Below are 16,112 nucleotides of genomic sequence, written 5' to 3'. Positions count from 1 at the left end.
AAACTAGAGCAGGTGGTGGTGATTTGATTAACATCACTGCCGAATCATTGAATCAGTTCTTCATGTCAAATCAAGCTCCTATTACTTTTGATGAACAATCTGTGGCTGGTAGGTCCTCGTCATCTTCTTTTTCATTTAGGAATGTAACGAATGAAGAAGTCTTGACCGAATTCTATTCCGCGTCCAGTGATTCTATCGGCTTTGACCAGTTACCACTCAGCGTTTTGAAAAAAACTCTTGTTGTCATTCTTCCTACCATAACGAACTTATACAATCACATTATAACAACTTCAACATTTCCACAGCTTTGGAAGATAGCACGTGTTGTACCTATTGGCAAAATTGATAATCCAATGAACAACAAGGACTACAGACCGATTAGCATCCTACCTGCTATTTCCAAAAATTTTGAAAGTCTTCTGACTAAACAATTAAACGATTATCTGATTCATAATACGTTACTATGTCCTTTACAATCTGGTTATCGTAAACATTGCAGTACTACAACAGCTTTGATTAAAATAGAAAACGATATAAAAACTGCGCTTGACAAACGTAATCTAACAGTTCTAGTTCTTTTGGATTTTAGTAAAGCTTTCGATTCTATCAATCATAAATTGTTATGTCGGAAGCTACGTAGTTTTTTCTATCTCGATACAACTTCTGTAAACTTACTTTCCTCATATCTTACGGGACGAACGCAATATGTTGAATTTAATAATACAAAATCGGAACTTTTGAATGTAACAAGTGGTGTGCCACAAGGATCTGTTCTAGGTCCACTGTTATTTTCCATGTTCATCAATGACCTTCCAAGTATTTTAAATTATTGTGCTTACCATCTCTATGCTGATGATGTTCAGTTATACCTCTCTGGTAAAGTCGAAAATTTACAAAATATCGTACGTTGTGTTAGTTCGGATATTTCAAAATTTTGTGAATGGAGTGTAACAAACGGCTTACAATTAAATGCAAACAAAACTCAAGCAATCATATTTAAAAATAGATCAGTAAACATTTCAGACAACTTTTTGAATAGGAATCACTGAGGCACATGTCCAGTTTGCAATGATTCATTAATAAGGTCCAGCAAGATGTGGCCAATGACATGAAAGCCACCTTGAATAACTCTAGCATTAACATTATCTACTCCAGCCGATTTTCCTAATGAAAAACAAATAACTCTAAGTTCATCTAATGTAATTGGGTGAAAACCTTCAAATCTACTACGTTTATCAACTGGCTGTTTTATTTCGTCAGGTTCATCGACCAATTCAATGGATTGGTTAATCAATGAAACACTGTCTACAAAATAATCATTAAACTTAGCTGCAATTACTTGTTCTGACTGTTCTAATGTGCCATTAAAAGTTATGGACCGCGGTTTGCAATAACTAGGTTTTAATAAAGATTTCAAAATTTTCCATAACTCTTTGCTGTTGTTTTGATGCTGATCAATCTTCCTTTGAACATATTCACAACGAGTTTCCTTTATCGATTGTGAATACTTATTACGCGTGATTGTGTACCTATTCTAATGATTGTCATTATTTGATCTACAAAACTTTGTGTAGCATTTGTCCTTTTTTCCGTTTAAGATGCAAAAGATTCAAATTGTACCAGCTGTTAGAGTTTTTCAAAGAAACAAACTTTTGCTCAACTAGTTGATTGGTACACGTTTTCAAAGCGTTATTAAGAACAACTGTAGATTCATCTAAGTTACCGGCCGCGAATGGAAAATCCACGCTCTTCTCAACAAGATTCGAAACAGCCTGTTTCGAATATTTCCTCCAGCACTTCAGTTTTACAAAATTATCGTTATCGTTAACATGGTCTAAGACATTAATCACTAAAGTTTCATGATCGGTTATTTTCAAATCAGTATCCGTAATTGAACAAATGGAATCAACATTGGAATAAACGTTGTCAATTAAAGATCTACTGTGCCTGGAAATACGCGTATATTCATTTACAGTTTGCTTTAAATTAAAAAAAACTCAGCTAAACGCTTCAAATGATTCGAATTATGGTTGTCATGCCAATTAATATTAAAATCACCAGCTAATATATTTAATTTACTATAATCAAGGAATGTCTCGAGCCAGTTCTCTAAAACTTCAGCAAAACGCTGGTCACTAGAACTGGGAGAATGGTACAAAACACCATAATTACCCATCTTCATGCCACGTACAACTGTAATGCCCAAGAACCAGCTACCATCGATAACTTCATTGATACGAAGGTCGAATTGAACTGATTCTTTGACATAAATAGCAACACCGCTAGTGTGTCTAGAATGTGATATACAAGCAGCAACACTATATCCCGGAATACTATATTGATTAAAAGCTTCAGTTTCTACAATATGAGTTTCAGATAATAAAACTAAAGGAGGACTTTGACTATATGTTTTAGTATTACTTCTACGTGAAGTCAACGATTTACATAGTTGAAGATGCTAATTTCAAATAACAGACTGTAGTGGTAATTTTTATACGATAGATGGAGTAGATGAAACCATAGAGTTGATAGTTCCGTTAGAGTACGGCAGTGTGAAGATTGTATATAGATATTAGACAAGCGAGCTAGAACAACTTTTAAGGAAGGTGCAAATCGGTTTTTTCATCTCTCTTTACCAAACTCCCCCTTTGGAGAGGGATGGTGAGGGGTGTCCCCCCCCCCCCGCCACCACTGGCAAAAAAAGATGAAAACCGACCCGCTCATGTACCAACTGTGTGTTTGAAACAGTTCTACCGATTTTTTACCGCACTTCAGTTGTTATTTGAAGGAAGGCATCCAGTCGTAGGTTTGGAAATTGCAACTATTGTTTACCCCTACCACGATATGTGCTCCTGTCTCTCTAACGGAACTATCAACTCTATGCTTTCATCTACTCCATCTATCGTATAAAAATTACCACTACAGTCTGTTATTTGAAATTAGCATCTTCAACTATAAAGGAGGACGTTTTTCCTCAAAAATCTGACGTAATGCTACGTAGTTTGTTGACAACCCCGCAATATTAAAAAACAAAAAATCGTATTGATTCACATTCCTGAAACACGCCAACATTATCAAAATGACCTATACGTTCCTATTAACTATAAATTCCAAAATCGTTGTTAAATTGCCAAAATAGTCTAGACTAGGCCGTGTCCATATCAACCAACAAAATCAGTCCTTTATTCGGGTGTGTAGCTACTTACATAGGTTTACTACACCGCACGTGTTTTTTTAGTTAGAAGAGCATAGCAACGGGCATACAGAACAAGTTATATACAAATAAGCTTCTTATAGTAGCCACTGTGTATATCTGAAATATATAAAGCAGAAGCTTACGGATATTAAACTTATTTCGCTTGAACGTCGCTATGCTTCTCTAACTAGAAAGTCACGATCCTGAGTAGCTACGCATCCGAATCTTCCTGAACGTTAACATGCTGTATTATAGCTCCAGCTTTGTAGACCTGGAACATATGTCCGTCACTAAAACAACTATCACTACCTGTAGACCCTGAAATCCTCACACAACACACACGACAAACGCCTATGCAAGTGTTGTGCTATGGCACACATATAAATATAGTCATAAAACTCCGGATGCAATAAAAGAGTCGGATGCTGTCCATCTGACCGACGCACGTACGTACGGGTCGCAGCGCAGCACAAGTTGTTGCACCTTGTCCGATACTAATGGTCTTGGAAGGCAGGTTTGGTGCCGTTGCAAAAACCATAACTTATCATCTGTGTTCTTATGTGACCACAAGAGGACAGGAAATTCTTCATACGCCACAAACGGAAATCACTGCCCGGTTCACTGTTTGCTATAAATTAAAATGATATCCATTATTCTTCTTCGGTGTGCCATTCCGGCCGAATGGACCGGCTGATGGACATCCTCGGGCTTCGAAAAAGAATTAGTGCCGCTGTTGTGAACGCGCAATTTGTGGCGCTTATTGTTCCCGGAATTCGGAGTGAATTGACCACGTGCCGCAGCCAGCGAACTGATGCTATGTCCCGTATAATGATCCAACATCCAACGGCGGTTTGTTGATGACACTTTTTATTTCAGTGCCCGTCCTACCAAAAAAATGCGAGGCATAACAACACAAAAGGTTTTTGTTTTCAAAAACCCGAAGCGGTTCTCTGGCCGAGACAGGACGATCCTTTTTCGGTCCCAAAGTTGTGAAATACAAAAGCAAGGCACAGAGAATCAACAAGTGGTTCCTAATTTGTTTGCACTTTGCTTTGATCGCCTGGTTCTCTGGATGGATTGTGCTTTGGATTTGCTTACCTGGAACAGCAAGGAAAGGTGCACATATTGGTCAACATCGTCTGGAGCAGGGTTGCTTCGACTCAGTTCGCTGTAAAATAGCTATTTATGCGACAAGTTGCGAAAATAATTTTGCATACAACATTTTTTGTTCTGAAAAGAGTGTCGAAAAGTAGAACTTTTCGGCACTGGGTGCTGAACAGTAGCACTTTTTGAAGCTGTTATTTTAGTTAGGAAAGTAGGCCATTATGTTATTCAAAACTGTAAGTTACAAGAAGTGTTGAAAAGTATACGTTTGGCATATAAAACCTGTGTCACAATCAGAGATTTTATGATTCGTCAGCACTCATTCTGAGTGAAAACTCAAAAATCATAAAATCGCTTATTGTGACTTTCTGAATACGAAATTGGTAGATTTTATGGGCCAAATACGTACTTCTCAACCTCTTCTTGTAACTACCCTAATAAAAATAACCATAAAAGAGAGCTGACGACGTGTGGGATAGTTTACCCATCCGGGATACAGTTCGCTTATGGTACTTATGGTAGCACCCAATGATTCCATAATTCCGAAATCAAAATTTTATAGCGAAGTGAGTCGAAGCAACCCTAGTCTGGAATATGCGAAACATTAGGAGCGCTTTCGAATACCGATGCCAGGAATGAGATAATGCTATCATTCTTCTCTGACAGGGCAGAAAAGAGACCTACTGTCGCATGATAACGAAGAATGATGCATTGCACTTTTTCCTTCGTTTCTATTTCTGCGCTGGCTGAACAAACGAAATGCGTTCGGTTTAGAGACCTGAAAGGTGTGCTCACACAACTACATATAATGTTGTTCAGTATCTCGCGTGTCGGTGTCACTCATGAATTCTTTCTCTGTAGAACGACACTGACGACCGCGCGACGTAGCGTTTCCACCGCGAGGGAAGAAGCCTTAAACGAAAGAAAGGAAATGGTGGCACGTGTGTCAACGTATCGTGTGTTTTATCTTTACACGCATTCGGTAAATAAATATAAAAAACTGGCTACGCGACTCTCATGCAATTGGATGTGGTCTGAGCGGTAGAATCGAGGCATAAACTCTGTATAACACGGTAGGATGAAATAATTTAGATAGGATCTTGAGAATAGAAGGCTTTACTGAGGCAAAAAAAAACTTAAGGTTTCCATAAGGCTTGGCTAACACTGAACCAATATGACATATTCTTGTTATGAGGAAGTCTAATAAATTTGCGCTATAAGATAATCAAATGAAAATGATATGATTGAAAATGTGTCAGGTAAATTCTATATGAATATCTGATACATTTACAATGCTGATAATTTGGTAACTTTTATATGATCGTCATATGATAAATGAAAATCGGTCAAATTATAATAATTAACTGAAATGGATTTGAACCCATAAGCATAAGCTTTACTTTTCACCACAATATAATATATGTGTCATATATCAATCGAAGTAATCACATTAAATTGACTTCTTCTTTTGACACATATATTTAATCGATTTCTAAAAATAAATCGAAAAATAAACATTAGGCAGAGAGATTTCACAGTTTTGTCTTTTTTTATTGTAGCTGATTTGGGATTCGATCAAGAACTGTTGAGGTGTGATGCTTTCGGTGTCTGCGCTCGATTCCACTGGGCCACGGCTGATTTCAAGATTGAGCTCGTCCAATTAGCATAAAGTAAGAACAGCTCTCCCGACATGGAATGTAGTGCAACGTTATGCTCGTTTTGCTAGAGTGAAGAAAAATAGCACTGACAAATTTATGCTCCGTTTCGGTGCTGACGTGTATTCAAATCTTGCTTAATGCTTCTGTGTGCAATAAAACAACGGCTACATTATATGAGTTCATGGAACTGATTCATGAAGTTCGAGTACTAGTGCTGGAATCTACATTAGCCGTGCACACTAAGATTTTGTTTCCGTGTTCGGTAAATTTTACCGAAATTAGAACAACTGAACATTCGGTAAAACTTTGACCTTCATTTAAAAGGCTATTGAATTTGAAAATAGTTTCAAAACATGTTTAACCTTGTTTAAATGATCAACTCTTGTCATTTTAGTAGAGATTTAGTTTGAAAGTAGCTTTTACCCTTCAAAGTAGCTGTTCAGATTTCGGTAAAAATTACCAAAGTCGGCGATAATTTCTAAGTGTGTCTAGAAGGCTTACAATTAGGATCTTAGCAAATATTTTTTTTTCAATCTTAATACATTCTCTTCCGGAACCCATTATCTTATGGAACAATAACAAACAAGGATTATTCAATACAGTATCATTGTTGTTAGCTATTTTTAGTTCGACTAATAATTTTAATGAGAGTACGATAACACCGTTGAAAATTGTTTCAATACTTGATGAAGAACAATCATGTAAGATGTATTTTATTAGGAGTGATATTCATCCCAGAAAACCATGCTAAAACAAATGTTTGCTGTTGGATTTCTTAAAAGGAAAATCTATATGACTATAAATCTGTTTATCAGTGTTCACTCGGCTGTCGACAAAAGCAGGCCACTCTCGATGTGTGCTACGCGATCGTCTGTTTTCTCGGCAGCAACCATTGTGTGGTCCTCCTCATTGTTCTTCATCAGCAGTTCTTTCGGTCGATACGTCGTCGACTTTGGAAAGCAACCGTTTCGTGATGAGTGTGTGAGTGCTGACCACGTTTTGCATCCATTGCTGCAATGGACGCGCTCTGACCCTCGTTGGCGTACAACAATTTGCCATACAATGAAACTACTGGAAGCGGCTCCAGTTCTGATGGAGGAGGCTTTTTGGATAGCGGAAGATAAAGTGTTTATTGTGTTGTACCTTTTGACTATAGTTTTAAGATGTATTGTATAGTGACCAAGAATCCTCGGCTCTGTAAAGTTAATTCGGTTGAGCCTTATCAAATAAATGAATAAACAATTAATTATAGATCTGTTTACAATCTTTAAACGTCAAAAATCAAAGGAAGCTATTACAATGAAATATACATGTTTTCCTATACTGAAAAGTTAAATTACTGTCCAATAGTTTCTACATGTCTGTTTACACGCGACATATCATCGAACGTCAAAAATTGACGATTTTTTTGTACAGTGTTATCACAGGCATCGGTGGTATCATTACATTTGAATGTTTAAATGGGAAAATTCATTCTAAACGCTTTTCGGTTTCGTTTGCCTTTTTTTCTGAATATGTTTCAACTTAATTGATTTTAGCAATTCGTTCTTAACATCCCTAAAACAAACACTGAATGAGCACATTGAAAAATTTATAAATTAATGTATGAAAACATTCGTGACAAACCACAACTTTAAAATCATCATGCTTCAGATACTCCTTCAGCCGAGCTTTAACATTTTTCCTGTTCTGATGCAAGAATTTGGTAAATTTTTGTTTGTATACCCTGAAAGCATACACTCCAGATTTAACAGATTACTTCCAGGAAAACAGGATGCATTTATCAGATGGCAGAAACGATAAATGGAATCCGAATCGTTATTTGTTTCATCTTTGAGGATTGTAAGTTGCTTAATGCATTTCTTATGACGAAGTTTGCGGACAACTGCTCCGAGTATGTATGCGAGGTCGTTCATTTCTTTTGGTGTTAAGATATTTTCTTCTTTGAGTGGTTCAAATTTATATTTGAAAATTCGTCGGGGCTCGGGAGCTGGAGCCAAGTCATTTTCGGCGCAAGTTGGTGTTGCTTCATCAGGTTCACAGTTGGTGCCTTCTGAAACGTTTCCAGAAGCTAAAATTGCACCGTATGTGAAGGCTGCTGCAAACTGGTATGCGTTCGGTGCATGCTTGGCATGCACAGTTGTACACACCAACTGCTCATTTGGTAATAACTTTTCACTCAGATGTTGAAATTTATTTTTCTTTAAAGTAATTGATAGATTAGGCTCATAGTTTACTATAGTTATGCGAAGATTAGGTAAAGCTTAACATTTGAATCAACGCTAATCAATTTAACACTTAAATTCCGAGATGTGTAGTGACCATTTCTCACCTCATTTTTACAACGCAAAAACAAATACAGTTTACTACTAACATTAAAATCTAGTTTTTTGTTTACATATCTATAAAAAGCTTACACTCTATTCTATCTACTGCTTCAAAAAGAACTATGTTCCGTCAACTGTGTGCAAAGTTATTAGCAAATGAGCAGTTCGTGACCAAAACTGTGTATGCCAAGCATGGTTCGGTGCATCATTTCGTCCACAGCGTCTTCCGATTTCTGAAAACAAATTTTCGATACAATCCTGACAAAGATGATTGCTGCATAAGAAGTCATTTTCATTTTCATTTTCATTTTATGATGTACAAGGAGGTCAGGGGCCATGTCACCGATGTGAATATTCACACCATCCATAATACACCAGGGAAGGGGAGAGGAGTGAGCAACACAGCATCTTTACCCATGGGGGTTATAAAAGTTCTGCGAGGTACAGTTATGGTGAACCAGCGGCTCAGGGATTGTAGAAAGGAAAAGGGTTGGGTAGGTTTAAAATGCAGAATTAGATGCCGTCACGATTGAATGCGCATGTTTAAACAACGTTGATCCAGGTACCTATCATATAAATTTGCATATAATCTAGTTATGATTATTGTCAATAATACTTACATTTCGATAAAGATGATGCTGCCTACTTTACCTGTTATGTGATACTTATCATCACAGAGTCCAACCTTGAATCGCAGACCAGGTCCACTAACAAAACACTCGTTCCGAGAAGGGGTTTATGGTCTTCTTCTTATTCTTTAGGTTCGCTCACCACCCGGAATGAAGGCTCGGTGCGGTTAGTAATATCAAACAGTGTTACATGCAAACGAAAAAACGAAAAAGAGATACAACCAGGATTAGATTTTTAAAGTAATAGTTTCATCTGAATACCCAACTAACCATATCTCAGTGACATTGTACCACTCTGAACCCACACCTAAAGCTATTTTGTGATTATATGGTTACTTTGGTATTCACATGAAATGTTGTGCAAGTACCAGAAGTTCAACAACGCCCAACTATGGACAGCTCAATGTTAATACCATTTACTCTTTGAATCAGCTTACACCAACATGATAATCTACTAAGAAACATCTAAGAATGTATAGAGATAAAGTTCAAAAATACAGTTTTAACTGATGGTACTTTATAAACGTCAAACTGTCCAATATTGGACCCTGCCAACACACGGCGCCTGCACGGCAATGTGGGCCGTCAGAATGGTTCATCGGTTGCGAAGTGAAGTACTTCTTAAACTGAAGCGATACATTTCTCAATGTTTCAACGTTATCCTAACGTAAACTTAATATTATCACCCATATGCCTGTCCACGCCCGAAACCCATCCACCACACAAAATCAAATAAAAATGTTTCTGTATGGCAAACACGTCCAGACATAAACGAGAATATGGGTGTATATCTTCACTGTAACAACTACGGGTAATCATCGAAAATACTTACATTTTACTCAGGCACTTTTGAGCAAACTGCAATCACTCTCTCATACTCGAAATGTGCCACGACCAAATTGGCACAACGACGCCCTATACGCTCTCTGACCAAAGCGCAGGGAAGATGATTGCTGCATAAGAAGTCACAATCGAAATCTTCCTTTAATTTAGTGAGCCACCATTTGATCCCGTTGATGTTGCCAATAAATCCACCAAGGTAATTGGGTTTACGATGCTTTCTTGTTAAATTTATAGATGCTTTTTCAGCCTACGAAAACATAAGTGATCATTAATTATAGAATGTTGTTCACATAAATGGAATATTTATGCTTTTGTTGATTCAATTTCATGTTGGTTTTATTAGCGGGGGGAGCTCACCATCGCTCGTAAATATTTAATACCTTTTTAATGTCGATACAATCCTTAGATGTGTAATACATACGAAAAAGCATTTCGTTTGCTGGTTCAAGGAAAGGCCAATGGCATGAGTTTTCCGTTATCGCTCCACGATATGGCTGTTTGAACAATGAAAATCTAAGGTTTAAGCTAAAGATAATTGTGATTTATGAAAATGCAGGGTTATTGGTATCCTGCAGTTGAATGTGTCGAAAAGTTTATCATTAAAACGAGCACAAGCAGCAGTTCTCAAAGTGGCCAACGGTAGATCTTCAGAATCGACGTAATATTCGATACCTGTTGCAACTGAATTACTCAAAGTACGCGTTACACCTGCGCCACGTTCATTGCTAGAAATGGAGCTTGATTTATGAACTTTTCTTTTAATTTAGGAACAAGTCTCGACGCCGATGAATGGTCAATGTCGTAGAGCTGTTTAGTATGTTTGAATGAGCATATTCCTCCATTGAAAACAGCATTATGCTTTGTAAGCATGCTTTTTGCATTTTTTAAAAGATGCGGGCTGTCAAACATGATAACCATTTCTTGTCCACATAAGTTGACAATTGGATTATCTTGAGATGCACCAGCCTCTTGAGACATTTTAACATTTGTTGTACATTGGTCTATGGCTAGAGCCAATGGATGTAGTCCTTGAATCTGCAAGGCGTTGATCACGTCTTCTACCATACATAGCTGAGCATCACTCCTTAGAGTATGGTGTGCTAAAACGTATCCAATTGCCTGCAGAAAATATAATAAAATTGAGAGGTTTTTTTTTATTGATTAAAGATAATGTTGACTACCTGCTTGAACCTTTTGTTTCCATTATTTACCTTACAATCGTTACATACATCCCAATGATCTTTATTCCACGTAGTTTTACCAGACACCATGATTACAACAGCTTCAGTAGTAAGAATCAGAGGATTGTTGTTCTCGTACTTGGAGCTTTTACCATCATCAGGAAATCCAACAAAAGTGTCAGTCTTGGCATTATAGGTCAGTTCTGCCTTAATGGACATTCCATCAATGGAAATAGTGACAGCTTTTTCTCTTTTTGAAAAGTACTTTGCTTTCGATCCTAATCGGTTCAGAATTGTTGTGTTGATTGCGGGTTCCATGAGAATGTCAGAATTCCATTGGTTGATTGACATCTTGCTGGGGGAGATGAACTATTCTGGATCGCTGGACGAATCGATATGCTGAGGGTCCTGCGAAGAATGCTCCGAGTGCGAATTTCTTTGATTGGACGTTATATCGGCGCCCGTATGGTTTCTGCGATGAATTCAGCAGGCTGTTGTGTAATATTGGATTACTTCGAACTAGTTTGGCAAGTTTTGAGTCATCATTACGTTTATGCTGAAGTCGTTTTACCTGCCCTTCAATAATTTGTTTTTCTTCCGGTATTCCATCCATTTTGACGATCACTTTTCCGTAGTGATTTTTTAAATCGCAAACAGTACCACGCAATCGCATGTTCTCTTTTCTTCCGCTTTTGAATAAGTATTCGAAATCCGCACTGATAACAGTTGTGCCCGCAGTATTGGAGATGCACTCAACATCGAGGATGTCATCATTTAACCGAACATCTTGCATGTATCCATCCAGATCAACCACTGATTCTCCAAGCGATCCGGTTGAAAGATGCTGGTCAAGCTCGTTTTTCCAGACTGGTGTCATAGACGTCTCGTTTGTGTATTCTACGTCTTCGTATTCAGTTTCCATTGTCTCCTCCAGATATTTCACTTCCTCTTCAATCATGCTCTCCTCAAGATATTCCATTTCCTCATACTCTGTATCCATTGTCTCCTCCAGATATTCCACTTCCTGTTGAGTCATGCTCTCCTCCAGGTATTCCTCTTCCTCATATTCTATCACATCTTTAGACAACATTAGCAGATCTTCTCTTCTTTCATTTTCCGGAAAGAGCTCACACCTACCCTTATTATCCGGTTCATTTATCCTCGATGGGATTGCATCGTACAGTAAACTGGAATAACATATTAGTAAATAAGCCATGATATTTATTTATTCAGTACATTGTTATAAATACTAACCCTTTTTCTGACTGCAGAGAACTTCTAAATGAAGAGGAGTGGAAGTGATCCGAACAAATTTTCAGCTTCCAGATGGATGCAGAACCATCAGTGTGATATGTAGTATTCAATTCCTTTGAGCAGCACGACTGAAACCATTGAACGCACCTGGAAATGCAAACTGTTTTTTTTTTTATTATTTTATAAACAAACTGCTCACCACCATTGCGAGGAAAAAAGTAAAAAAAAAAATCCAATATTTTTACCTTGACGATTTGTACAATAATTCATTTCACATTTTCTGCGTTTCAAACACATGCACGTAAGTGTACGATAGAAATTAAATTGCAAAACGTCAAAAATTGCAATCATGCGCGCCACAGGTGGCTGCAGTGCCAACTATTCGTATAGTTAAAATAGCCGTTAATTGGATATACCATAATATACATGATGAGTGTTATGTCTGTTTGTCTGTGACTGCTTAGTGTAGTCGAAATACGTTCCTGTCATATATACCAAAATTCATTAAGTGGAATTAAATGGAAGATAACTTTTTTTGCTTTTTTTTAACTCTTTATTTGTTCCAAATTCAAAATAAATTGCATTTCATTTTAACCTAGGTGCTCCAGTTACTACAGTAACTTACCAGCCTTAATTGTTATGATATAGCTAAGTGTTTTAACATTGTTCCTGTCTTGGCAATTCAGTATTTTAAACAGGTTTTTTAAACCTGCTTGTCAGTATAACAATTGATATCTTAAAACTAAAAACTAATACTAAGTATCTAAGTATAAAGGGAATTAATCGTTGCAATTGAGGATTGCAACGATTTTTGCCTGAAATTATTAATTATTTTGTTGGACATTTGTTCTAAAGTCTCAACATTCAAAATTCTATGTACTTCGGTAGTACTGTACCAGGGAGGCAACTTCAAAATCATCTTCAGAACTTTGTTTAATTTATTAATCATAAGTGGTTCTTATGGAATTCTTCAGTTTATTTACCTCATTGTAGTAAATATGAACACGCCAGTAATCATATCCGCAATATTTACACCGTATTACATTTGTTATCCTTCCGTAAAGGGTGTATTCGATAAAAATGGCACACCGAAAAATCTTCTGTAACTTTTGAACCGTATGAGTAAAAATCCCGAAAATCTGAGTACATCTTATTCATAATGTATTGTTTACATCTGTCAAGTTTCATAGTTATTCATACAGTAGTTCCAGTCATGTCGCCGAAACAAGAAATAGTCCGTGAAAATCTTGTGTGCACTTCCAATCAAAATCCAGAGGCGTCCTACCGATGGATCGCTAAAAAGCTTGGAATTGCAAATACAACTGTGACTCGTGTGACAAGAACCTTCAAAGGGCGCCTGAGTGCCCGAACGAAGGAAGGGAGTGGTCGTAAAAGTGGTCCAATGGACAGTAAAATGGCCAGGAAAGTGGTGCAACAGTTCACGAAGCATCCACACATGTCAATCCGAGATGTCGCTAAAAAGTCCAAGGTGTCAATCGGTTTTGTGCAGACAACCATGAAGTGTGCTGGGTTACATGTTTGCAAGGTGCAAAAAGCCCCAAACCAATGAAAAACAAAACATCACTGCGAAAACCCGCGCCCGGAAACTTTACACGAAGTTGCTCACCAAATCGTGTGGCAAGAATATTTCGTTGCCAAGTCTAAGTTCGATGTTCCGGAGGATGTTCGAAAGAAGAAATTCCCGGAAGAGTGTCTTGCCATTCATAAGAAAGCACAAAGGATCAACTCTGTTTTGGCCTGCATTCTGGCACTACGATCAAAACGTGTTGGAGTGGTATTAACAATTAATACGAAAGTAACGATTTTAAATTGGCTCACTACTTGATTAGCCTATTGGTCCCAAGGAAATCGATTAACGTACCCCATTCTAGTCGAAATTCTAGTACTACACAATGTTTGTTTTGATTCGCTATGAAAGTTTGACAGATAAAATGAGGGGTTCGTGGATTTTCCTATGTTTCGAGGGGTGCATCGATTAGCTTGGGACCGAAGATAGTACCAGAGCTGAGCTAAAAAGTTGAGCTCGTTTCTTCGGGACCTTCTAGTTTTAGAGTTACCTTTATGGTGGTACCGAGCCAACGAAGTCAATATTGTGCCAAAAGATATGAACCCACCAAATTCTCCGGAACTTCGCCCAATTGAAAAATTCTGGGCAATTATGAAGACGGAACTTCGACAACATCCCAAAACTATTAAAACATAGCTGGAGTTGGAGAAAATTTGGATAAAAACAACAAAACCATTGGGAAAATCGGTTGTACAAAATTTGATAGGGGTAGTGAAAAGAAAAGTGCGGACATTCGAAATGGGAGACGAAATTAAATATAACAAGTTTTGTAAATCATAACTCATTAGTACATTATCTGAAAACTTCAAGAAAACCCGATAATCGGTTTAATTTAGATGAGTAAATATGTGTGTGCCATTTTTATCGAATACACCCTTTATAACTAAGGGTTTAAAATTGGATTTTCCGGCACCGGTGGTGTAGTGGTAAGCGTGACTGCTTCTGATCCCAATGGGCATGGGTTCAATCCCAGCCGAGGTCGGTGGGATTTTTCTGAGGCATACAAATCTCTGGTCACGTCTTCCTTCGGGACGGAAGTAAAGCCATAGAGGTAACTCTAAGACCAGAAGGTGCCGAAGAAACGAGCTCAACTTTTTGGCTCAGCTCTGGTACTATCTTCGGTCCCAAGCTAATCGATGCACCCCTCGAAACATACGAAAATCCCCTCATTTTATCTGTCAAACTTTCATAGCGAATCAAAACAAACATTGTGTAGTACTGGAATTTATACTAGATTGGGGTACGTTAATCGATTTGCTTGGGACCAATAGGCTAGTCAAGTAGTGAGCCAATTTAAAATCGTTAGTTTCGTATTGATTGTTGGTAAAGCCGTTGGTATCCGGCCCATGTGTCTTGCGATATCCCAACACACATGTTTTATAACAATTTGTATAACCTTTGTGTGACTGGTATTGACAGGTGTCTCTGAACCTTTCCAGGATAAAAACTCTCCGTTCTTCTCATGTTTGAATCCTAGCCAGGACGTGCATCTCAGAATTTCTAGTTCTCGGGGGACTGTTTAGGATCATCCTAAGGATCTTGTTCTGGATCCTTTGGAGTTTAAGGCGATGGCATTTGGTGCAACTCTCCCAGATTGGCATACAGTACTCGATTACGGGAAGGATGATTTGTTTGTAGACAGCAAGCTTATTTTTCAGGGACAGGGTAGACCTCCTGTTGATGTGTGGATACAGTGGTCTTATTAAGATATTACACTTGGTTTTCATTTTGTCAACGTGTTCCCTGAAAATCAGCTTGCTGTCTAGTGCTAAGCCGAGGTAGACTACCTCTTTCGATCATTCAACCACTGTGCCGTTCAGGCAGATCTTATTATTCTCCGACGGAACATGTCTGGGAGATTTCGAGTGTGGAAAGATAATGACCTGGGTCTTTGCCGCGTTGATACGGATCTTCCAGCTGATGAAATATTCAGACAGGACGTCCAGGCCTCTCAGAAGTATGGCAGCCAGAACTCCGGTGACCCTACCCTTGTAGACGATGGATGTGTCATCTGCGAACATATCGGAGGTGAACAGGTAGAATAAAATGGGGCCAAGAATGCCATTCAGAGAGACTCGGAACGTCCTGTCCGACAGATAGTTGTTTATTACTTTACTAGAAAGATTGGAAGACCGTACTGCTGCAATTTGAACACCAGGTCATCATGCCAGATATTGTCGAACGCTTTTTCAACGTCCAACAAACGCCATGGTAGATGTTTTCGAAACAGACTTGTTCCGTCTGATAATGTTTGTTACTCGAGTCAGCTGGTGGACGGTCGAACGACCTTTCCGAAGAACAAACTGTTCCACGAGTAACAAGTTGTTTTCTT

The 16,112-nt window shown here is 38.1% G+C and overlaps 2 protein-coding genes across 3 annotated transcripts in view; one reads left to right on the top strand and one right to left on the bottom strand.

Annotated features, from left to right (window-relative positions):
* Dip-C (dipeptidase C) overlaps window positions 1–16,112 on the top strand; it is a 557,142-nt gene that overhangs the window by 254,373 nt on the left and 286,657 nt on the right. The window lies entirely within an intron of this gene.
* On the bottom strand, window positions 7,516–11,289 carry LOC135701107 (uncharacterized). The gene is made up of 3 exons (XM_065221811.1): window positions 11,078–11,289; window positions 10,115–10,282; window positions 7,516–7,684 (listed from the first exon to the last, which is right to left on the bottom strand). The coding sequence occupies exons 1-3, from the start codon at window positions 11,287–11,289 to the stop codon at window positions 7,516–7,518; spliced, it is 549 nt and encodes a 182-aa protein (XP_065077883.1).

This window comes from Ochlerotatus camptorhynchus, unplaced genomic scaffold (genome assembly GCF_037179485.1).
Source record: "Ochlerotatus camptorhynchus isolate MF236.1 unplaced genomic scaffold, CSIRO-AGI_Acam_v1.1 ptg000150l, whole genome shotgun sequence".
Taxonomy (NCBI): Eukaryota; Metazoa; Arthropoda; class Insecta; order Diptera; family Culicidae; genus Ochlerotatus; species Ochlerotatus camptorhynchus.
Note: the sequence above shows the minus strand (reverse complement) of the source record. Positions and strands in the feature narration are given on the sequence as shown.

Coding starts and splice junctions, on each gene's coding strand:
- LOC135701107 (XM_065221811.1), bottom strand. CDS start 11,289: ATGTCAATCAACCAATGGAATTCTGACATTCTCATGGAACCCGCAATC. Junction 10,283..11,077: donor GATGATGGTAAAAGCTCCAA/GTACGAGAACAA, acceptor AATTATCTTTAG/CTTAAACCTTAGATTTTCAT. Junction 7,685..10,114: donor TTAAATATTTACGAGCGATG/GTGAGCTCCCCC, acceptor GTATGCTTTCAG/GGTATACAAACAAAAATTTA.